A 23,920-nucleotide genomic window follows, 5' to 3' on the forward strand; every position below is an offset into this window, starting at 1 on the left:
AGAGACAGACAGAGACTGAGAGTGAGAGAGACAGAGAGTGAGAGAGACAGAGAGTGAGAGAGACAGAGAGTGAGACAGACAGACAGAGAGTGAGACAGACAGACAGAGAGTGAGACAGACAGAGAGTGAGAGAGACAGAGAGTGAGAGAGACAGAGAGTGAGAGAGACAGAGAGTGAGAGAGAGAGAGTGAGACAGACAGAGAGTGAGACAGACAGAGAGTGAGACAGACAGAGAGTGAGAGAGAGAGAGTGAGAGAGACAGACAGAGAGTGAGAGAGACAGACAGAGAGTGAGAGAGACAGACAGAGAGTCAGAGAGTGAGAGAGACAGAGAGTGAGAGAGACAGACAGAGAGTGAGAGAGACAGAGAGTGAGAGAGACAGAGAGTGAGAGAGACAGAGAGTGAGAGAGACAGAGAGTGAGTGAGAGAGACAGAGAGAGAGTGAGAGAGACAGAGAGAGAGTGAGAGAGACAGAGAGAGAGTGAGAGAGACAGACAGAGAGAGAGACAGACAGAGAGTGAGAGAGACAGAGAGTGAGAGAGACAGAGAGTGAGAGAGACAGAGAGTGAGAGAGACAGACAGTGAGAGAGACAGTGAGAGAGTGAGAGAGACAGACAGAGAGTGAGAGAGACAGACAGAGAGTGAGAGAGACAGAGAGAGTGTGAGAGACAGAGAGTGAGAGAGACAGACAGAGAGTGAGAGAGACAGAGAGAGTGTGAGAGACAGAGAGTGAGAGAGACAGAGAGTGAGAGAGACAGACAGAGAGTGAGAGAGACAGACAGAGAGTGAGAGAGACAGAGAGTGAGAGAGACAGAGAGTGAGAGAGACAGAGAGTGAGAGAGACAGTGAGAGAGTGAGAGAGAGAGTGAGAGAGACAGAGAGTGAGACAGACAGAGAGTGAGAGAGACAGAGAGAGTGTGAGAGAGACAGAGAGTGAGAGAGACAGAGAGTGAGAGAGACAGACAGAGAGTGAGAGAGTGAGAGAGACAGAGAGTGAGAGAGACAGACAGAGAGTGAGACAGACAGAGAGTGAGACAGACAGAGAGTGAGAGAGACAGAGAGTGAGAGAGACAGAGAGTGAGAGAGAGACAGAGAGTGAGAGAGACAGACAGAGAGTGAGAGAGACAGAGAGTGAGAGAGACAGAGAGTGAGAGAGACAGAGTGACACACACAGCGGAGGAACAGAAAGATGAGGATTGCGAGGCAAGACAGTTAAAGGGGAGACAGACAGAGTCAGACCGAGGACACACATACAGAGTCAGGAGCAGGCCGATTTGTCCTTTGGTTCCTACCTGATTCTCTTTGAGTTGCTCAGTGATCTCCGTGACCTTCCCGGTGCTCAGTACTTCCTTCCGACAAACATCAGGAATCTCCTTCCCCTGTGAGGTCAAAGGAAGCAAAGGAGGTGAGTATTCAGCTTTAGGGAGCCTGCACAGGCCTGAACCGCTCCCCAGTCACTCGACAGGCCGAGACCAAATCCACGCACAGTGAGGCCTACACTAACCCTGACAGGCCGCGACCAAATCCACACACAGTGAGGCCTACACTAACCCTGACAGGCCGAGACCAAATCCACACACAGCGAGGCCTAACTAACCCTGACAGGCCGAGACCAAATCCACGCACAGTAGGAGGCCTACACTGACCGTGACAGGCCGAGACCAAATCCACACACAGTGAGGCCTACACTAACCCTGACAGGCCGAGACCAAATCCACGCACAGTGAGGCCTACACTAACCCTGACAGGCCGAGACCAAATCCACACACAGTGAGGCCTACACTAACCCTGACAGGCCGAGACCAAATCCACGCAATGAGGCCGACACTAACCGTGACAGGCCGAGACCAAATCCACACACAGTGAGGCCTACACTAACCCTGACAGGCCGAGACCAAATCCACGCACAGTGAGGCCTACACTAACCCTGACAGGCCGAGACCAAATCCACGCACAGTGAGGCCTACACTAACCGTGACAGGCCGAGACCAAATCCACGCAATGAGGCCGACACTAACCGTGACAGGCCGAGACCAAATCCACACACAGTGAGGCCTACACTAACCCTGACAGGCCGAGACCAAATCCACGCACAGTGAGGCCTACACTAACCCTGACAGGCCGAGACCAAATCCACGCACAGTGAGGCCTACACTAACCCTGACAGGCCGAGACCAAATCCACACACAGCGAGGCCTAACTAACCCTGACAGGCCGAGACCAAATCCACGCACAGTGAGGCCTACACTAACCGTGACAGGCCGCGACCAAATCCACGCACAGTGAGGCCTACACTAACCGTGACAGGCCGAGCCAGCCTCGGTACTCCGCTGCCCCTTGACCTCTCTTCATTCTCCTGCCCCTTGACCTTTCTTCACTCTCCCACCCCTTGACCTCTCTTCATTCTCCTGCCCCTTGACCATTCTTCACTCTGCTGCCCCTTGACCTCTCTTCATTCTCCTGCCCCTTGACCTTTCTTCACTCTCCCGCCCTTTGACCTCTCTTCATTCTCCTGCCCCTTGACCTTTCTTCACTCTCCCACCCCTTGACCTGTCTTCATTCTCCTGCCCCTTGACCTTTCTTCACTCTCTCACCCCTTGACCTCTCTCATTCTCCTGCCCCTTGACCTTTCTTCACTCTCCTGCCCCTTGACCTCTCTTCATTCTCCTGCCCCTTGACCTTTCTTCACTCTCCCGCCCCTTGACCTCTCCACTCTCCTGCCCCTTGACCTCTCTTCATTCTCCTGCCCCTTGACCGCTCTTCACTCTCCCGCCCCTTGACCTCTCTTCACTCTCCTGCCCCTTGACCTCTCTTCACTCTCCTGCCCCTTGACCTCTCTTCACTCTCCTGCCCCTTGACCTCTCTTCACTCTCCCGCCCCTTGACCGCTCTTCACTCTCCCGCCCCTTGACCGCTCTTCACTCTGCCGCCCCTTGACCGCTCTTCACTCTCCCGCCCCTTGACCGCTCTTCACTCTCCTGCCCCTTGACCTCTCTTCACTCTCCTGCCCCTTGACCTCTCTTCACTCTCCTGCCCCTTGACCTCTCTTCACTCTCCCGCCCCTTGACCGCTCTTCACTCTCCCGCCCCTTGACCTCTCTTCACTCTCCCGCCCCTTGACCTCTCTTCACTCTCCCGCCCCTTGACCGCTCTTCACTCTCCCGCCCCTTGACCTCTCTTCACTCTCCCGCCCCTTGACCGCTCTTCACTCTCCCACCCCCCCCCTTTGACCTCTCAATCCTCGACCCCAGGGCCCACCACCTCGACCTCAGCACCCACCTGTAAGCGCACGTACTCGTGGTCCTCTGTCAGCAGCACCCCCTCGTACACATTGGCGCCGTCGGCTGGCTCCTCCCGGGCATAGGCCGGCGTGGGTGGGAGGGGCCGGGTCTGGATGGCGGCCTTGGCCCCGGGCTCGGGCAGCGGAGGCAGGGGCCTCCTCCAGCTGGCCTGGGGCTCCCCGAGGAGGGGCAGAGGGGCCTGGGCCTCCCCGAGGCCGAGCAGCAGGCCGGACAGGCCCTCCACGTGCTCGGACACCCGCCCCGTGACGGCCGCGAACTGGCTGAGGTCCTGCAGCCCCGACAGGCTCCCGGCCTCCCCCAGCTCCCAGGCCTCCAGCCGGCGGCCCAGCTCGCCCAGCAGGCCCAGGGCCACCTCCAGGCCTTCCAGGTGCGGACCGAGGCCTGGCCCCTCCGGCCCGCAGGCCCGGCAGCAGGCCAGGAGCTCCCCCAGCGCGACGCCCAGGCCCCCGGCGGCCGAGCGCACCCCGCTGCGCTCCGCCTCTGCCCACTGCCTGCCCCCCAGGCCCCGGCTCACCGCCTCCATCAGCCGGGAGGAGGCCCCCAGCACCGCCAGGCGCAGGCCGCACAGCCGCTGGGCCGGGCAGGGCGCCGAGCCAGTCACCCACGGCTCCCGCGGCCAGTCGTAGGGTTCCTCGGTCGTCGTCGACGGCTTCCGGGCCACCGAAGGCGAGACTTTGGCCACTTTCCGGGACAGGCCCGGTGGGACATCGTAGGTCTCGGCCTGACCGGACTGCTCCTTCGCCACCGAGCACGGGACGCTGTACACCTGCGGATCGAGGCATGGTTAAATACGGATTAGTGTTGCCGTGACACATATCCCCCCCCCCACCCTCCTCCTCCTCCCCCCGCATCAAACGCTCGCAGTGCCGAGGGAGTGCCGCACTGTCGGAGGGGCAGTACTGAGGGAGGGCCGTACTGCGCTGTCGGAGGGGCAGTACTGAGGGAGGGCCGTACTGTCGGAGGGGCAGTACTGAGGGAGGGCCGTACTGCGCTGTCGGAGGGGCAGTACTGAGGGAGGGCCGTACTGCGCTGTCGGAGGGGCAGTACTGAGGGAGTGCCGCACTGTCGGAGGGGCAGTACTGAGGGAGCGCCGTACTGCACTGTCGGAGGGGCAGTACTGAGGGAGTGCCGCGCTGTCGGAGGGGCAGTACTGAGGGAGCGCCGCACTGTCGGAGGGGCAGTACTGAGGGAGCGCCGCACTGTCGCAGGGGCAGTACTGAGGGAGCGCCGCACTGTCGGAGGGACAGTACTGAGGGAGCGCCGCACTGTCGGAGGGGCAGTACTGAGGGAGCGCCGCACTGTCGGAGGGACAGTACTGAGGGAGTGCCGCACTGTCAGAGGGTCAGTACTGAGGGAGTGCTGCACTGTCGGAGGGTCAGTACTGAGGGAGTGCCGCACTGTCGGAGGGGCAGTACTGAGGGAGCGCCGCACTGTCGGAGGGGCAGTACTGAGGGAGCGTCGCACTGTCGGAGGGGCAGTACTGAGGGAGCGCCGCACTGTCGGAGGGGCAGTACTGAGGGAGCGCCGCACTGTCGGAGGGGCAGTACTGAGGGAGCGCCTCACTGTCGGAGGGGCAGTACTGAGGGAGTGCCGCACTGTCTGAGGGGCAGTACTGAGGGAGTGCCGCACTGTCGGAGGGGCAGTACTGAGGGAGTGCCGCACTGTCGGAGGGGCAGTACTGAGGGAGCGCCGCACTGTCGGAGGGGCAGTACTGAGGGAGTGCCGCACTGTCGGAGGGGCAGTACTGAGGGAGTGCCGCACTGTCGGAGGTACCATATTTCGGGATGAGATGTTAAACCGAGGTCCTGTCTGCCCTCTGAGGTGGGAAGTAAAACTTCCCGTGGCCGGTGTTGGACGAACAACGGGGCGGGAGAATTCTCCCCGGTGTTCTGGGACCCCAACGTTTATCCCTTAACCAACATCATGAATAAATAAAACAGATAAATCAGATGTGCGCAAATTGCCTGCCGCCTATCTGACAATAATATATTAGTAATATATTAGCATGGATAGAGGATTGGTTAACTAACAGAGAACAGAGAGTCGGGATAAATGGGTCATTCTCGGGTTGGCCACCAGTAACTAGTGGGATGCCACAGGGATCAGTGCTGGGACCCCAACTATTTACAATCTATATTAACGACTTGGAAGAAGGGACTGAGTGTAACGTAGCCAAGTTTGCTGACGATACAAAGATGGGAGGAAAAGCAATGTGTGAGGAGGACACAAAAAATCTGCAAAAGGACACAGACAGGCTCAGTGAGTGGGCAAACATTTGTCAGATGGAGTATAATGTTGGACAGTGTGAGGTCATGCACTTTGGCAGAAAAAAATCAAAGAGCAAGTTATTATTTAAATGGAGAAAGATTGCAAAGTGCTGCAGTACAGCGGGACCTGGGGGTTACTTGTACATGAAACACAAAAGGTTAGTCTGCAGGTACAGCAAGTGATCAGGAAGGGCCAATGGTATCTTGGCCTTTATTGCAAAGGGGATGGAGTATAAAAGCAGGGAAGTCTTGCTACAGTTACACGGTATTGGTGAGGCCACACCTGGAGTACTGCGTGCAGTTTTGGTTTCCATATTTACGAAAGGATATACTTGCTTTGGAGGCAGTTCAGAGAAGGTTCACTCGGTTGATTCCGGGGATGAGGGGGTTGACTTATGAGGAAAGGTTGAGGAGGTTGGGCCTCTACACATTGGAATTCAGAAGAATGAGAGGTGATCTTATCGAAACGTATCAGATTATGAGGGGGCTCGACAAGGTGGATGCAGAGAGGATGTTCCCACTGATGGGGGAGACTAGAACTAGGGGGCATGGTCTTAGAATAAGGGGCCGCCCATTTAAAACTGAGATGAGGAGGAATTTCTTCTCTCAGAGGGTTGTAAATCTGTGGAATTCTCTGCCCCAGAGAGCTGTGGAGGCTGGGTCATTGAATATATTTAAGGTGGAGATAGACAGATTTTTGAGCGATAAGGGAGTGAAGGACTACATAAGAACATAAGGAATAGGAGCAGGAGTCGGCCATTCGGCCCCTCGAGCCTGCTCCGCCATTTAATACGGTCATGGCTGATCCGATCATGGACTCAGCTCCACTTCCCCGCCCGCTCCCCATAACCCTTCACTCCCTTATCGCTCAAAAATCTGTCTATCTCCACCTTAAATATATTCAATGACCCAGCCCCCACAGCTCTCTGGGGCAGAGAATTCCACAGATTTACAACCCTCTGAGAGAAGAAATTCCTCCTCATCTCAGTTTTAAATGGGCGGCCCCTTATTCTAAGACCATGCCCCCTAGTTCTAGTCTCCCCCATCAGTGGGAACATCCTCTCTGCATCCACCTTGTCGAGCCCCCTCGTAATCTGATACGTTTCGATAAGATCACCTCTCATTCTTCTGAACTCCAATGAGTAGAGGCCCAACCTCCTCAACCTTTCCTCATAAGTCAACCCCCTCATCCCCGGAATCAACCGAGTGAACCTTCTCTGAACTGCCTCCAATATAAGTACACCCTCCCCTTGTTCCGTCGCTCACCTCTTGCTCTCCCGTGACATTCTCTCCGTCCGTGTCGTCGTAGAGACAGGGAATGGGGGGGATGTCCCTGAGGGGAGGGTGGTCCGGATCCCAGCCAGCAATTGTGGGCATGTTGTAAACCTGCGGAAACAGGAGGTGGGGATTAGGGGGTCTTCCAATACAGACCGACTCGGTGGGCATCAGCACCGGTCCCCAGGGTAGGGACAATGGGGGTTCAGAGCAGGAACGCAGCCCTCTGATTGGAGACCCCAGGATTCTGCCATTAGACTCAGCGATCCCTCTGATTGGAGAGCCCAGGACTCGACCATTATGCACACACTGAGGGGGCGCCCAGGACTCGACCATTATACCCACACTGAGGGGGGGAGCCCAGGAGTCTACCACTCGCGACGGGGAGCCCTGGGTCAGTGAGAGGACGCTGCATTGCTCCGATGGGGTGTATCGGGAGTCCCACATTTTGCTGTACCTCCTCGGTGCTTGTCTCGGAGATTGCCCCGATAGTCGGCATCTTGTAAATCTCCGGGTCGGGAACCGTGTACTCGTTCTCGTCCGCACTCAGCCGCGGGTCCGACCTGAATTCCGTCTCCCGATCCGGAACATCGGTAACCTGGGTGGAGAAAAACGGAACAAAATGGTGAAACTGCAATGTCCCGTCAAACACTCCCAGGGCAGGTACAGGGGGTTAGATACAGAGTAAAGCTCCCTCTACACTGTCCCATCAAACACTCCCAGGGCAGGTACAGGGGGTTAGATACAGAGTAAAGCTCCCTCTACACTGTCCCGTCAAACACTCCCAGGGCAGGTACAGCACACGGTTAGATACAGAGTAAAGCTCCCTCTACACTGTCCCATCAAACACTCCCAGGGCAGGTACAGGGGGTTAGATACAGAGTAAAGCTCCCTCTACACTGTCCCATCAAACACTCCCAGGGCAGGTACAGGGGGTTAGATACAGAGTAAAGCTCCCTCTACACTGTCCCATCAAACACTCCCAGGGCAGGTACAGGGGGTTAGATACAGAGTAAAGCTCCCTCTACACTGTCCCATCAAACACTCCCAGGGCAGGTACAGGGGGTTAGATACAGAGTAAAGCTCCCTCTACACTGTCCCATCAAACACTCCCAGGGCAGGTACAGGGGGTTAGATACAGAGTAAAGCTCCCTCTACACTGTCCCATCAAACACTCCCAGGGCAGGCACAGGGGGTTAGATACAGAGTAAAGCTCCCTCTACACTGTCCCGTCAAACACTCCCAGGGCAGGTACAGCACGGGGTTAGATACAGAGTAAAGCTCCCTCTGCACTGTCCCATCAAACACTCCCAGGGCAGGTACAGGGGGTTAGATACAGAGTAAAGCTCCCTCTACACTGTCCCATCAAACACTCCCAGGGCAGGTACAGGGGGTTAGATACAGAGTAAAGCTCCCTCTACACTGTCCCCATCAAACACTCCCAGGGCAGGTACAGGGGGTTAGATACAGAGTAAAGCTCCCTCTACACTGTCCCATCAAACACTCCCAGGGCAGGTACAGGGGGTTAGATACAGAGTAAAGCTCCCTCTACACTGTCCCATCAAACACTCCCAGGGCAGGTACAGCACACGGTTAGATACAGAGTAAAGCTCCCTCTACACTGTCCCGTCAAACACTCCCAGGGCAGGTACAGCACGGGGTTAGATACAGAGTAAAGCTCCCTCTACACTGTCCCATCAAACACTCCCAGGGCAGGTACAGGGGGTTAGATACAGAGTAAAGCTCCCTCTACACTGCCCCATCAAACACTCCCAGGGCAGGTACAGTGGTTAGATACAGAGTAAAGCTCCCTCTACACTGTCCCATCAAACACTCCCAGGGCAGGGACAGGGGGTTAGATACAGAGTAAAGCTCCCTCTGCACTGTCCCATCAAACACACCCAGGGCAGGTACAGGGGGTTAGATACAGAGTAAAGCTCCCTCTACGCTGCCCCATCAAACACTCCCAGGGCAGGTACAGGGGGTTAGATACAGAGTAAAGCTCCCTCTACGCTGCCCCATCAAACACTCCCAGGATAGGTACATCACTGGGTTAGATACAGAGTAAAGCTCCCTCTACACTGTCCCCATCAAACACTCCCAGGGCAGGTACAGGGGGTTAGATACAGAGTAAAGCACCCTCTACACTATCCCCATCAAACACTCCCAGGGCAGGTACAGCACGGGGTTAGATACAGAGTAAAGCTCCCTCTACACTGTCCCACCAAACACTCCCAGGGCAGGTACAGGGGGTTAGATACAGAGTAAAGCTCCCTCTACACTGTCCCATCAAACACTCCCAGGGCAGGTACAGGGGGTTAGATACAGAGTAAAGCTCCCTCTACACTGTCCCATCAAACACTCCCAGGGCAGGTACAGGGGGTTAGATACAGAGTAAAGCTCCCTCTACACTGTCTCATCAAACACTCCCAGGGCAGGTACAGGGGGTTAGATACAGAGTAAAGCTCCCTCTACACTGTCCCATCAAACACTCCCAGGGCAGGTACAGCACACGGTTAGATACAGAGTAAAGCTCCCTGTACACTGTCCCGTCAAACACTCCCAGGGCAGGTACAGCACGGGGTTAGATACAGAGTAAAGCTCCCTCTACACTGTCCCATCAAACACTCCCAGGGCAGGTACAGGGGGTTAGATACAGAGTAAAGCTCCCTCTACACTGCCCCATCAAACACTCCCAGGGCAGGTACAGTGGTTAGATACAGAGTAAAGCTCCCTCTACACTGTCCCATCAAACACTCCCAGGGCAGGGACAGGGGGTTAGATACAGAGTAAAGCTCCCTCTGCACTGTCCCATCAAACACTCCCAGGGCAGGTACAGGGGGTTAGATACAGAGTAAAGCTCCCTCTACGCTGCCCCATCAAACACTCCCAGGGCAGGTACAGGGGGTTAGATACAGAGTAAAGCTCCCTCTACGCTGCCCCATCAAACACTCCCAGGACAGGTACAGGGGGTTAGATACAGAGTAAAGCTCCCTCTACACTGTCCCATCAAACACTCCCAGGGCAGGTACAGGGGGTTAGATACAGATTAAAGCTCCCTCTGCACTGTCCCATCAAACACTCCCAGGGCTGGTACAGCACGGGTTAGATACAGAGTAAAGCTCCCTCTACACTGTCCCATCAAACACTCCCAGGGCAGGTACAGCACGGGGTTAGATACAGAGTAAAGCTCCCTCTACACTGTCCCATCAAACACTCCCAGGGCAGGTGAAGTCTTGTCCCATCAGCTAATAATAACCGCCTGCAGATTGGAGAATGCTAAGCAGCAAACATTCCCCGATATAATCACGTGTGGTTGAGGTTGGAATTTCACGTGAGGTACAGTATTATGCATCGGACCCTCCGGGCACTCGGTGTCATAATTCACCACGCCCAAAATAACTAACACAGCAAGATAGAATCACAGACATTTACAGCACGGAAGGAGGCCATTCGGCCCATCGTGTCCGCTCCGGCCGACCAAGAGCTACCCAGCCTAATCCCACTTTCCCGCTCTGGGTCCGTAGCCCTGTAGGTTACAGCACTTCAGGGGCACATCCAAATATGGTGAGGGTTTCTGCCTCTACCCCCCTTTCAGGCCGTGAGTTCCACCCCAGACCCCCACCACCCTCTGGGTGAAGACATTTCCCCTCAAATCCCCTCTAAACGCCCCCCCCCCCCCCAATTACTTTCAATCTCTGCCCCCTGGTTGTTGACCCCTCTGCCCAGGGAAACAGGTCCGTCCTATCCACTCTATCCAGGCCCCTCATCATTTTATACACCTCAATCAGCTCTCCCCTCAGCCTCCTCTGTTCCAAGGAAAACAAACCCAGCCTATCCAATCTTTCCTCATCGCTAAAATTCTCCAGTCCCGGCAACATCCTGGTAAATCTCCTCTGCATCCTCTCCAGTGCAACATAGTGGTAAATCTCCTCTGTACCCTCTCCAGTGCAACATCCTGGTAAATCTCCTCTGCACCCACTCCAGTGCAACATCCTGGTAAATCTCCTCTGTACCCTCTCCAGTGCAACATCCTGGTAAATCTCCTCTGTACCCTCTCCAGTGCAACATCCTGGTAAATCTCCTCTGTACCCTCTCTAGTGCAACATCATGGTAAATCTCCTCTGTACCCTCTCCAGTGCAACATCCTGGTAAATCTCCTCTGTACCCTCTCCAGTGCAACATCCTGGTAAATCTCCTCTGTACCCTCTCCAGTGCAACATCCTGGTAAATCTCCTCTGTACCCTCTCCAGTGCAACATCCTGGTAAATCTCCTCTGTACCCTCTCCAGTGCAACATCCTGGTAAATCTCCTCTGTACCCTCTCCAGTGCAACATCCTGGTAAATCTCCTCTGTACCCTCTTCAGTGCAACATCCTGGTAAATCTCCTGTGTCCCCTCTCTAGTGCAATCACATCCTTCCTGTAATGTGGTGACCAGAACTGTGCACGCAGTACTCCAGCTGTGGCCTAACCAGTGTTTTATACAGTTCAAGCATAACCTCCCTTGCTCTTGTATTCTATGCCTCGACTAATAAAGGCAAGTATTCCGTATGCCTTCTTAACCACCTGATCCACCTGGCCTGCTACCTTCAGGGATCTGTGGACCTGCACTCCCAGGTCCCTGTGTTCCTCCACACTTCTCAGTGTCCGACCATTTAATTAAGTGACATAGGCAGGCATAGGGCCGCAGTGTGCGAGAATCAGAGCATCGTGCAGAAAAGGAGGAGGCCATTCAGCCCATCGGGCCATAGCTGTTAAATGAGCTATCCAATCAGTTCCACAACCCGGTTATCCAATTCCGCCTTTTGAAAGTTACCATTGAATCTGCTTCAACTTCCCTTTCCAGGTTTAACTTGTATAGAACTTCGGTTAGACCACACTGGGAGCACTGTGCACAGTTCTGGTCATATCACACTGGGAGCACTGTGTACAGTTCTGGTCTCCATATCACACTGGGAGCACTGTGCACAGTTCTGGTCATATCACACTGGGAGCACTGTGCACAGTTCTAGTCACCATATCACACTGGGAGCACTGTGCACAGTTCTGGTCTCCATACCACACTGGGAGCACTGTGCACAGTTCTGGTTATATCACACTGGGAGCACCGTGCACAGTTCTGGTCTCCATATCACACTGGGAGCACCGTGCACAGTTCTGGTCTCCAGATCACACTGGGAGCACTGTGCACAGTTCTGGTCATATCACACTGGGAGCACTGTGTACAGTTCTGGTCTCCATATCACACTGGGAGCACTGTGCACAGTTCTGGTCTCCATATCACACTGGAAGCACTGTGCACAGTTCTGGTCATATCACACTGGGAGCACTGTGCACAGTTCTGGTCTCCATATCACACTGGGAGCACTGTGCACAGTTCTGGTCATATCACACTGGGAGCACTGTGTACAGTTCTGGTCTCCATATCACACTGGGAGCACTGTGTACAGTTCTGGTCATATCACACTGGGAGCACTGTGCACAGTTCTGGTCTCCATATCACACTGGGAGCACTGTGCACAGTTCTGGTCTCCATATCACACTGGGAGTACTGTGTACAGTTCTGGTCTCCATATCACACTGGGAGCACTGTGCACAGTTCTGGTCTCCATATCACACTGGGAGCACTGTGTACAGTTCTGGTCATATCACACTGGGAGCACTGTGCACAGTTCTGGTCTCCATATCACACTGGGAGCACTGTGCACAGTTCTGGTTTCCATATCACACTGGGAGCACTGTGCACAGTTCTGGTCTCCATATCACACTGGGAGCACTGTGTACAATTCTGGTCATATCACACTGGAAGCACTGTGCACAGTTCTGGTCATATCACACTGGGAGCACTGTGCACAGTTCTGGTCTCCATATCACACTGGGAGCACTGTGTACAGTTCTGGTCATATCACACTGGGAGCACTGTGCACAGTTCTGGTCTCCATATCACACTGGGAGCACTGTGCACAGTTCTGGTTATATCACACTGGGAGCACCGTGCACAGTTCTGGTCTCCATATCACACTGGGAGCACCGTGCACAGTTCTGGTCTCCAGATCACACTGGGAGCACTGTGCACAGTTCTGGTCATATCACACTGGGAGCACTGTGTACAGTTCTGGTCTCCATATCACATTGGGAGCACTGTGCACAGTTCTGGTCTCCATATCACACTGGGAGCACTGTGTACAGTTCTGGTCTCCATATCACACTGGGAGCACTGTGTACAATTCTGGTCATATCACACTGGAAGCACTGTGCACAGTTCTGGTCATATCACACTGGGAGCACTGTGCACAGTTCTGGTCTCCATATCACACTGGGAGCACTGTGCACAGTTCTGGTCATATCACACTGGGAGCACTGTGTACAGTTCTGGTCTCCATATCACACTGGGAGCACTGTGTACAGTTCTGGTCATATCACACTGGGAGCACTGTGTACAGTTCTGGTCTCCATATCACACTGGGAGCACTGTGCACAGTTCTGGTTATATCACACTGGGAGCACCGTGCACAGTTCTGGTCTCCATATCACACTGGGAGCACCGTGCACAGTTCTGGTCTCCAGATCACACTGGGAGCACTGTGCACAGTTCTGGTCATATCACACTGGGAGCACTGTGTACAGTTCTGGTCTCCATATCACACTGGGAGCACTGTGCACAGTTCTGGTCATATCACACTGGGAGCACTGTGTACAGTTCTGGTCTCCATATCACACTGGGAGCACTGTGCACAGTTCTGGTCATATCACACTGGGAGCACTGTGCACAGTTCTGGTCATATCACACTGGGAGCACTGTGTACAGTTCTGGTCATATCACACTGGGAGCACTGTGTACAGTTCTGGTCTCCATATCACACTGGGAGCACTGTCCACAGTTCTGGCCATATCACACTGGGAGCACTGTGCACAGTTCTGGTCATATCACACTGGGAGCACTGTGTACAGTTCTGGTCATATCACACTGGGAGCACTGTCCACAGTTCTGGTCTCCATTGTTCAAAAGGAATATAGAGAGACTGGAGAAGGTACAGAAAATGGAATGATAGCAGAACTGGGAGGTTATAATTATCAGGAAAGATTGAACATGCTGGGGCTGTTTTCTCTGGACAATAGAAGACTGAGGAGTGACCCTGATAGAGGTGTTTAAGATTAGGAAGGGGTTCGATTGGGTAAACGTCGAGAAGATATTTCCACTTGTGGGGGGAGACCGGAACCAGGGGGCCACCAATATCAGACAGTCACTGATAAACCCAACGGGGAATTCAGGAGAAACTCCTTTACCCAGAGAGGGGTGAGAATGTGGAACTCGCTGCCACAGGGAGGGGTTGAGGCGAATAGTATCGATGCGTTTAAGGGGGAGCTGGATAAACACACGGGGGAGATGGGAATATGTTGATGGGTGGGAGGAGACCCATCTGGAGCCTGTTTCTGTAAAATCCAACGTCGTTCCATGTGCCCAGTGGCCTCCTCCTGTGCTGTAACGGTTCAGAGGTCGGAGGTCGGAGGCCCCCAACCCCCCCCACACTTCCCACCGCAAACCCTTTGGGTTGCCCCCGCCTGAACTTCTCACCTTTCTCTCATGGGTCGCGGCCTCGGTGTGGCCTCTGTGGGCAGACGAGGGAGCCCGGTTGACCTCCGACCCTTCGTGCATGGGGGGCACCCGATAGACCGTCGAGCCCTCCAACGACGGGGGCACTTGGTAGATGTCTGACCCCTCCGGTAGCGGGGGCACCCGATAGACCTTTGACCCCTCCAACGAGGGAGGCACGTGATAGACATCCGACCCCTCCTGCAGCGGGGGCACCCGATAGACCTTTGACCCCTCCAACGAGGGAGGCACTTGATAGACATCCGACCCCTCCTGCAGCGGGGGCACCCGATAGACCTTTGACCCCTCCAACGAGGGAGGCACTTGATAGACATCCAACCCCTCCTGCAGCGGGGGCACCCGATAGACCTTTGACCTCTCGAGCGCCGGGGGCGTCTGGTAGACCTCTGACCTCTCGAGCGACGGGGGCACCTGGTAGACGTCTGACCTCTCGAGCGACGGGGCCTTCCGCTGGGCCCTCGACCCCTCCAGCGACGGGGGCGTCTGGTCGGCAGCGGCGAGCGGGGGCGGGGCCTGCCGGGGGCCGCCTTCCAGGAGCTTGAGCCGGTTGCCGGGGACAATGCCTCGCCGGCCATGCAGCGAGCAAAGCCACCAGCCGCCCAGCCCAGCCGTGCCGTGCTCCACCACCATCAGGATCTCCCCGCGACGGAAGGAGAGCTCGTCGGCACTCTCTGCCAGGTTATCGTACAGAGCCTTGGCCAGGAGGGTCTGCAGAGGGAGGGAAGGGTGGAGAGAGAAAGGGACAGGGTAAGGCCACGATTCCCCCTACAACACCCCCCCCACCACCCTCCTCCGCACCCCGCCCTTTCCCCACCCCCACCAATAGAACATCAGGAATAGGAGCAGGAGTCGGCCATTCGGCCCCTCGAGCCTGCTCCGCCATTTAATACGATCGCGGCTGATCCGATCATGGACTCAGCTCCACTTCCCCGCCCGTTCCCCATAACCCTTCACTCCCTTATCGCTCAAAAATCTGTCTATCTCCACCTTAAATATATTCAATGACCCAGCCTCCACAGCTCTCTGGGGCAGAGAATTCCACAGATTTACAACCCTCTGAGAGAAGAAATTCCTCCTCATCTCAGTTTTAAATGGGCGGCCCCTTATTCTGAGACCATGCCCCCTAGTTCTAGTCTCCCCCATCAGTGGAAACATCCTCTCTGCATCCACCTTGTCGAGCCCCCTCATAATCTGATACGTTTCGATAAGGTCACCTCTCATTCTTCTGAACTCCAATGAGTAGAGGCCCAACCTCCTCAACCTTTCCTCATAAGTCAACCCCCCTCATCCCCGGAATCAACCGAGTGAACCTTCTCTGAACTGCCTCCAAAGCAAGTATATCCTTCCTTAAATACGGAGAGCAAAACTGCATGCAGTACTCCAGGTGTGGCCTCACCAATACCCTGGAAAACTGGAGCAAGACTTCCCTGCTTTTATACTCCATCCCCCTTTGCAATAAAGGCCAAGATATCATTGGCCTTCCTGATCACTTGCTGTACCTGCAGACTAACCTTTTGTGTTTCATGCACAAGTAACCCCCAGGTCCCTCTGTACTGCGGCACTTTGCAATCTTTCTCCATTTAAATAATAACTTGCTCTTTGATTTTTTTTCTCACATCCCAGTGCCCTCGAGGTGAGGGCAATACGTGCAAGTTTTGGTCTCTGTATTTACGGAAGGATACACTTGCTTTGGAGGGGGTACAGAGAAGGTTCACTCGGTTGATTCCGGGGATGAGGGGGTTGACTTATGAGGAAAGGTTGAGGAGGTTGGGCCTCTACTCATTGGAGTTCAGAAGAATGAGAGGTGATCTTATCGAAACGTATCAGATTATGAGGGGGACTCGACAAGGTGGATGCAGAGAGGATGTTCCCACTGATGGGGGAGACTAGAACTAGGGGGCATGGTCTTAGAATAAGGGGCCGCCCATTTAAAACTGAGATGAGGAGGAATTTCTTCTCTCGGAGGGTTGTAAATCTGTGGAATTCTCTGCCCCAGAGAGCTGTGGGGGCTGGGTCATTGAATATATTTAAGGTGGAGATAGACAGATTTTTGAGCGATAAGGGAGTGAAGGGTTATGGGGAGCGGGCGGGGAAGTGGAGCTGAGTCCATGATCGGATCAGCCATGATCGTATTAAATGGCGGAGCAGGCTCGAGGGGCCGAATGGCCGACTCCTGCTCCTATTTCTGATGTTCTTATGCCCTGACCTTTCACCCTTGATGACCTGGGGTCAAATCCAGCCCTGCAGAAAAGAGGCAGATGAAGGTGGCGCATGGGGATCAAAAAACTGACCTTTCACCCTCTCTGGGGTCAAAGTTCTTCCCCTCCAGCTGGCTCGAGACCCCGTACAGGAGACAGGCCGTGTTTATAATTTGAAAAGCGAGGGGATGGTGCAACCCCGCCTCCTGAGGCCTACTGGGGCCTAGATTTGATTGACAAGACCTGACTGATGGCGAGCAGCCCTGGGCTCTTTCAAACCAACAGTAGCTCCACGTGGGGAGTCTCAAGGCGACAGCTGTTCGCCCGCAGGAGACTGGGAGTGGCCCGAATAAAAGTAATCCCCAGCGTCAGGGAGTCAGTACCACACTGTCGGAGGGGAAGTACTGAGGGAGCCCCGCACTGTCGGAGGGTCAGTACTGAGGGAGCCCCGCACTGTCGGAGGGGCAGTACTGAGGGAGCGAGTGTCGGAGGGGCAGTACTGAGGGAGTGCCGCACTGTCGGAGGGGCAGTACCGAGGGAGCGAGTGTCGGAGGGGCAGTACTGAGGGAGCGAGTGTCGGAGGGGCAGTACTGAGGGAGTGCCGCACTGTCGGAGGGGCAGTACTGAGGGAGCGAGTGTCGGAGGGGCAGTACTGAGGGAGTGCCGCACTGTCGGAGGGGCAGTACTGAGGGAGTGCCGCACTGTCGGAGGGGCAGTACTGAGGGAGCGAGTGTCGGAGGGGCAGTACTGAGGGAGTGCCGCACTGTCGGAGGGGCAGTACTGAGGGAGCGCCGCACTGTCGGAGGGGCAGTACTGAGGGAGCGCCGCACTGTCGGAGGGGCAGTACTGAGGGAGCGCCGCACTGTCGGAGGGGCAGTACTGAGGGAGGACCGCACTGTCGGAGGGGCAGTACTGAGGGAGCGCCGCACTGCGCTGTCGGAGGGGCAGTACTGAGGGAGTGCCGCACTGTCGGAGGGGCGGTACTGAGGGAGTGCTGCACTGTCGGAGGGGCAGTACTGAGGGAGTGCCGCACTGTCGGAGGGGCAGTACTGAGGGAGCGCCGCACTGTCGGAGGGGCGGTACTGAGGGAGCGCCGCACTGTCGGAGGTGCAGTACTGAGGGAGCGCCGCACTGTCGGAGGGGCAGTACTGAGGGAGCGCCGCACTGTCGGAGGGGCAGTACCGAGGGAGTGCCGCACTGTCGGAGGGGCAGTACTGAGGGAGGAGACGTTAAACCGAGGCCCCGTCTGCCCTCTCCGGTGGGATATAAAAGATCCGTGGGCACTATTGGAAGAAGAGGAGGGGGAATCATGGGCCACGATATTTATGGCTCCACCCAACATCAATTAGAAAACAGATTATCCGGTCATTATCACATTGCTGTGTGTGGGAGCTTGCTGTGCGCTAATTGTCTGCCGTGTTTCCCACAATGCAACAGTGACTGCGCTGTAAAGCGCTGTGTGACGTGCTGAGATTGTGAAAGGCGCTATACAAATCCACGTCCTACTTTCGATGCTGGTGCTAGCTCCCATGGGAGTTACTGCTTCCCACTCTCCCCAGGTGTACTCCTGTTCCCTTCTGCCTCAGGGGCTAATCCAGCTCCCTCTTAAAGGCATCCTGCTATTCGCCTCGAGCAATCCCGGGGGCAACGAGTTCCACATTCTGACCACTCTCGGGTAAAGAGGTTTCTCCTGAAGTTCTGAACGGATGCATCAGTGACCGGCTTATATTTATCGCCCCCCGAGGTCTGCTCACCCACCACAAGTGGAAATATCTTGCCCATACCTGCCCGATCGAACCCCTTCCTAATCTCAGGTCACCCCCCTCTCCCTGACCCTCCGACAGTGCGTGGCTCCCTCAGTACTGCCCCTCCGACAGTGCGGCGCTCCCTCAGTACTGCCCCTCCGACAGTGCGGGGCTCCCTCAGTACTGCCCCTCCGACAGTGCGGCACTCCCTCAGTACCTCCCCTCCGACAGTGAGGCACTCCCTCAGTACTGCCCCTCCGACAGTGCGGTGCTCCCTCAGTACTGCCCCTCCGACAGTGCGGCGCTCCCTCAGTACTGCCCCTCCGACAGTGCGGCGCTCCCTCAGTACTGCCCCTCCGACAGTGCGGCGCTCCCTCAGTACTGCCCCTCCGACAGTGCGGCGCTCCCTCAGTACTGACCCTCCGACAGTGCGGCGCTCCCTCAGTACTGCCCCTACGACAGTGCGGGGCTCCCTCAGTACTGCCCCTCCGACAGTGCGGGGCTCCCTCAGTACTACCCCTCCGACAGTGCAGCACTCCCTCAGTACTGCCCCTCCGACAGTGCGGTGCTCCCTCAGTACTGCCCTTCTGACAGTGCGGCGCTCCCTCAGTACTGCCCCTCCGACAGTGCGTGGCTCCCTCAGTACTGCCCCTCCGACAGTGCGGTGCTCCCTCAGTACTGCCCCTCTGACAGTGCGGCGCTCCCTCAGTACTGCCCCTCCGACAGTGAGGCACTCCCTCAGTACTGCCCCTCCGACAGTGCGGGGCTCCCTCAGTACCGCCCCTCCGACAGTGCGGGGCTCCCTCAGTACCGCCCCTCCGACAGTGAGGCACTCCCTCAGTACTGCCCCTCCGACAGTGCGGCACTCCCTCAGTACTGTCCCTCCGACAGTGAGGCACTCCCTCAGTACTGCCCCTCCGACAGTGCGGCGATCCCTCAGTACTGCCCCTCCGACAGTGCGGCGATCCCTCAGTACTGCCCCACCGACAGTGCGGCGATCCCTCAGTACTGCCCCTCCGACAGTGCGGCACTCCCTCAGTACTGCCCCTCCGACAGTGCGGCACTCCCTCAGTACTGCTCCTCCGACAGTGCGGCACTCCCTCAGTACTGCCCCTCCGACAGTGCGGTGCTCCCTCAGTACTGCCCTTCTGACAGTGCGGCGCTCCCTCAGTACTGCCCCTCCGACAGTGCGTGGCTCCCTCAGTACTGCCCCTCCGACAGTGAGGCACTCCCTCAGTACTGCCCCTCCGACAGTGCGGGGCTCCCTCAGTACCGCCCCTCCGACAGTGCGGGGCTCCCTCAGTACCGCCCCTCCGACAGTGAGGCACTCCCTCAGTACTGCCCCTCCGACAGTGCGGCACTCCCTCAGTACTGTCCCTCCGACAGTGAGGCACTCCCTCAGTACTGCCCCTCCGACAGTGCGGCGATCCCTCAGTACTGCCCCTCCGACAGTGCGGCGATCCCTCAGTACTGCCCCTCCGACAGTGCGGCGATCCCTCAGTACTGCCCCTCCGACAGTGCGGCACTCCCTCAGTACTGCCCCTCCGACAGTGCGGCACTCCCTCAGTACTGCTCCTCCGACAGTGCGGCACTCCCTCAGTACTGCCCCTCCGACAGTGCGGCGCTCCCTCAGTACTGCCCCTCTGACAGTGCGGGGCTCCCTCAGTACTGCCCCTCCGACAGTGCGGCACTCCCTCAGTACTGTCCCTCCGACAGTGAGGCACTCCCTCAGTACTGCCCCTCCGACAGTGCGGCGATCCCTCAGTACTGCCCCTCCGACAGTGCGGCGATCCCTCAGTACTGCCCCTCCGACAGTGCGGCGATCCCTCAGTACTGCCCCTCCGACAGTGCGGCACTCCCTCAGTACTGCCCCTCCGACAGTGCGGCACTCCCTCAGTACTGCTCCTCCGACAGTGCGGCACTCCCTCAGTACTGCCCCTCCGACAGTGCGGCGCTCCCTCAGTACTGCCCCTCTGACAGTGCGGCGCTCCCTCAGTACTGCCCCTCCGACAGTGCGGCACTCCCTCAGTACTGCCCCTCCGACAGTGCGGCGCTCCCTCAGTACTGCCCCTCTGACAGTGCGGGGCTCCCTCAGTACTGCCCCTCTGACAGTGACAGGATTCTCTGTGCTTGGGAATCAAGCCATAGACGGTTCAATCCGCCCGATGGGTAGAAACAGCCGGTTTACAAATATTGTTCAGAATCTTTTTTTGGACTTTCGCCAGTTGTCAATTTGAAATTCCGAGGGAGTTATTCCGCAGGGGTCACAGGTCGCAGCTCAGGTTGCTGGTCTAAAAACAAATCTGTGATCTCGGGACGCGAGACGTGGCTCTGTATTGTCAGCTCTGGCCCAGTGGGCAACTTATTTGCCTCAGACTCAGAACGTTGTGGGTTCGAGCCTCTCTCCGGAGACTCAAGCTCCAGAATCCAGTGTCGACACTCCCCCGTAACTGAGGGAGTGCCGCACTGTCGGAGGGGCAGTACTGAGGGTTTGCCGCACTGTCGGAGGGGCAGTACTGAGGGAGCGCCGCACTGTCGGAGGGGCGGTACTGAGGGAGTGCCGCACTGTCGGAGGGGCAGTACTGAGGGAGCGCCGCACTGTCGGAGGGGCAGTACTGAGGGAGCGCCGCACTGTCGGAGGGGCAGTACTGAGGGAGCGCCGCACTGTCGGAGGGGCAGTACTGAGGGAGTGCCGCACTGTCGGAGGGGCAGTACTGAGGGAGCGCCGCACTGTCGGAGGGGCAGTACTGAGGGAGCATCGCACTGTCAGAGGGGCAGTACTGAGGGAGCGCCGCACTGTCAGAGGGGCAGTACTGAGGGAGTGCCGCACTGTCGGAGGGGCAGTACTGAGGGTTTGCCGCACTGTCGGAGGGGCAGTACTGAGGGAGCGCCGCACTGTCGGAGGGGCGGTACTGAGGGAGTGCCGCACTGTCGGAGGGGCAGTACTGAGGGAGCGCCGCACTGTCGGAGGGGCAGTACTGAGGGAGCGCCGCACTGTCGGAGGGGCAGTACTGAGGGAGCGCCGCACTGTCGGAGGGGCAGTACTGAGGGAGTGCCGCACTGTCGGAGGGGCAGTACTGAGGGAGCGCCGCACTGTCGGAGGGGCAGTACTGAGGGAGCATCGCACTGTCAGAGGGGCAGTACTGAGGGAGCGCCGCACTGTCAGAGGGGCAGTACTGAGGGAGTGCTGCACTGTCGGAGGGGCAGTACTGAGGGAGCGCCGCACTGTCGGAGGGGCAGGACTGAGGGAGTGCCGCACTGTCGGAGGGGCAGTACTGAGGGAGCGCTGCACTGTCAGAGGGGCAGTACTGACGGAGTGCCGCACTGTCGGAGGGGCAGTACTGAGGGAACGCCGCACTGTCGGAGGGGCAGTACTGAGGGAGTGCCGCACTGTCAGAGGGGCAGTACTGAGGGAGCGCCGCACTGTCGGAGGGGCAGTACTGAGGGAGCGCCGCACTGTCGGAGGGGCAGTACTGAGGGAGAGCCGCACTGTCGGAGGGGCAGTACTGAGGGAGCGCCGCACTGTCGGAGGGGCAGTACTGAGGGAGTGCCGCACTGTCGGAGGGGCAGTACTGAGGGAGCGCCGCACTGTCGGAGGGGCAGTACTGAGGGAGCGTCGCACTGTCAGAGGGGCAGTACTGAGGGAGCGCCGCACTGTCAGAGGGGCAGTACTGAGGGAGTGCTGCACTGTCGGAGGGGCAGTACTGAGGGAGCGCCGCACTGTCAGAGGGGCAGTACTGAGGGAGCGCCGCACTGTCGGAGGGGCAGTACTGAGGGAGTGCCGCACTGTCGGAGGGGCAGTACTGAGGGAGTGCCGCACTGTCGGAGGGTCGGTAGGTTAGAATGAGGACTCATCTGTCCTCTCAGGTGGGACGTAAGAGATTCCATGGACCAAAGGATGCCCCCAAAGCGCTTTACAGCGAATGAATTAATTAGAAATGTGGTCACGGTTTGTAATGTAGGGAACGCGACAGCCAATTTGTGCACAGTAAGCTCCCACAAACAGCAATAAGATAAATGACCAGATAATCTGTTTTTTTTTTCGTGATGTTGGGTTGAGGGATAAATATTGGCCCCAGGACACCGGGGATAATTCCCCCGCCAGACCTCCCACCCCGCCGAGGATTAATGTCCCAGAAAGATGACAGCTCCAACAGTGCGGCACTCCCTCAGTACTGCCCCTCCGACAGTGCGGCACTCCCTCAGTACTGCCCCTCCGACAGTGCGGCGCTCTCTCAGTACTGCCCCTCCGACAGTGCGGCACTCCCTCAGTACTGCCCCTCCGACAGTGCGGCACTCCCTCAGTACTGCCCCTCCGACAGTGCGGGGCTCCCTCAGTACTGCCCCTCAGAGAGTGCGGCACTCCCTCAGTACTGCCCCTCCGACAGTGCGGGGCTCCCTCAGTACTGCCCCTCCGACAGTGCGGCACTCCCTCAGTACTGCCCCTCCGACAGTGCGGCACTCCCTCAGTACTGCCCCTCCGACAGTGCGGGGCTCCCTCAGTACTGCCCCTCCGACAGTGCGGGGCTCCCTCAGTACTGCCCCTCCGACAGTGCGGCGCTCCCTCAGTACTGCCCCTCCGACAGTGCGGCCCTCCCTCAGCACTGCCCCTCCGACAGTGCGGCGCTCCCTCAGTACTGCCCCTCCGACAGTGCGGCACTCCCTCAGCACTGCCCCTCCGACAGTGCGGCGCTCCCTCAGTACTGCCCCTCCGACAGTGCGGCACTCCCTCAGTACTGCCCTGTCTCTCCCAGTTGGATGGTACTCTGACTCGCTGTGAACCATTGGCACTGGTTACTCACCGAGACGCTCATCGCTGCCGTAGTTCGCTGGTTACGTTGACGTCCACAGAGGGACGATGGGGAGGGCGCTGGGGGTCACCAGAGACGATCGCTTAAACCGCCTCCATCTCTTCTCAGCGATTGGAGTCCAGCCCGAGGTCGCCGTCGCAGTCCTGAGGAGCTTGGGCGAAATATTCTCGGAGGACGTGAGTGAGGAACTAAAATAAGCCGTTAGAGAGAGACAGACAGAGAGAGAGACTCAGAGAGAGAGACGGAGTGAGACAGACAGAGAGAGACACACAAAGAGAGGGACGGAGTGAGACAGACAGAGAGAGAGACACAGAGAGAGGGACGGAGTGAGACAGACAGGAAGAGAGAGACAGAGAGGGGGACGGAGTGAGACAGACAGAGTGAGACAGAGCTAGGGACGGAGTGAGACTCACGGAGCGAGACAGAGAGAGGGGCGGAGTGAGCCAGACAGAGAGAGACACAGAGAGAGGGACGGAGTGAGACAGACAGAGAGAGACACAGAGAGAGGGACGGAGTGAGACAGACAGGAAGAGAGAGACAGAGAGGGGGACGGAGCGAGACTCACAGAGCGAGACAGAGAGAGGGACGGAGTGAGACAGACAGACACACAGAGAGAGACAGAGAGAGAGAGACAATGAGGGAGAGAGAGAGAGAGAGACAAGGGAAGATAAACTCAGGCAGTGAAAGGGAACACAAGGGACTGAGGGA

The 23,920-nt window shown here is 57.1% G+C and overlaps 1 protein-coding gene across 1 annotated transcript in view; it reads right to left on the reverse strand.

Moving 5' to 3' along the window:
• LOC139235617 (embryonal Fyn-associated substrate-like) overlaps positions 1–23,277 on the reverse strand; it is a 28,206-nt gene extending 4,929 nt beyond the window's left edge. Inside the window, exons 1-6 of the mRNA XM_070866660.1 lie at positions 23,204–23,277; positions 14,420–15,166; positions 7,300–7,440; positions 6,834–6,953; positions 3,815–4,066; positions 1,293–1,379 (exon numbers count right to left, since the gene is read on the reverse strand). Of these exons, the coding sequence (XP_070722761.1) occupies positions 1,293–1,379; positions 3,815–4,066; positions 6,834–6,953; positions 7,300–7,440; positions 14,420–15,166; positions 23,204–23,215 (1,359 nt within the window). The 5' untranslated portion in view covers positions 23,216–23,277. The remainder of the gene's footprint in view (positions 1–1,292; positions 1,380–3,814; positions 4,067–6,833; positions 6,954–7,299; positions 7,441–14,419; positions 15,167–23,203) is intronic.
• Positions 23,278–23,920: the final 643 nt, after the last annotated feature.

This window comes from Pristiophorus japonicus, chromosome 23 (genome assembly GCF_044704955.1).
Source record: "Pristiophorus japonicus isolate sPriJap1 chromosome 23, sPriJap1.hap1, whole genome shotgun sequence".
NCBI lineage: Eukaryota > Metazoa > Chordata > Chondrichthyes > Pristiophoridae > Pristiophorus > Pristiophorus japonicus.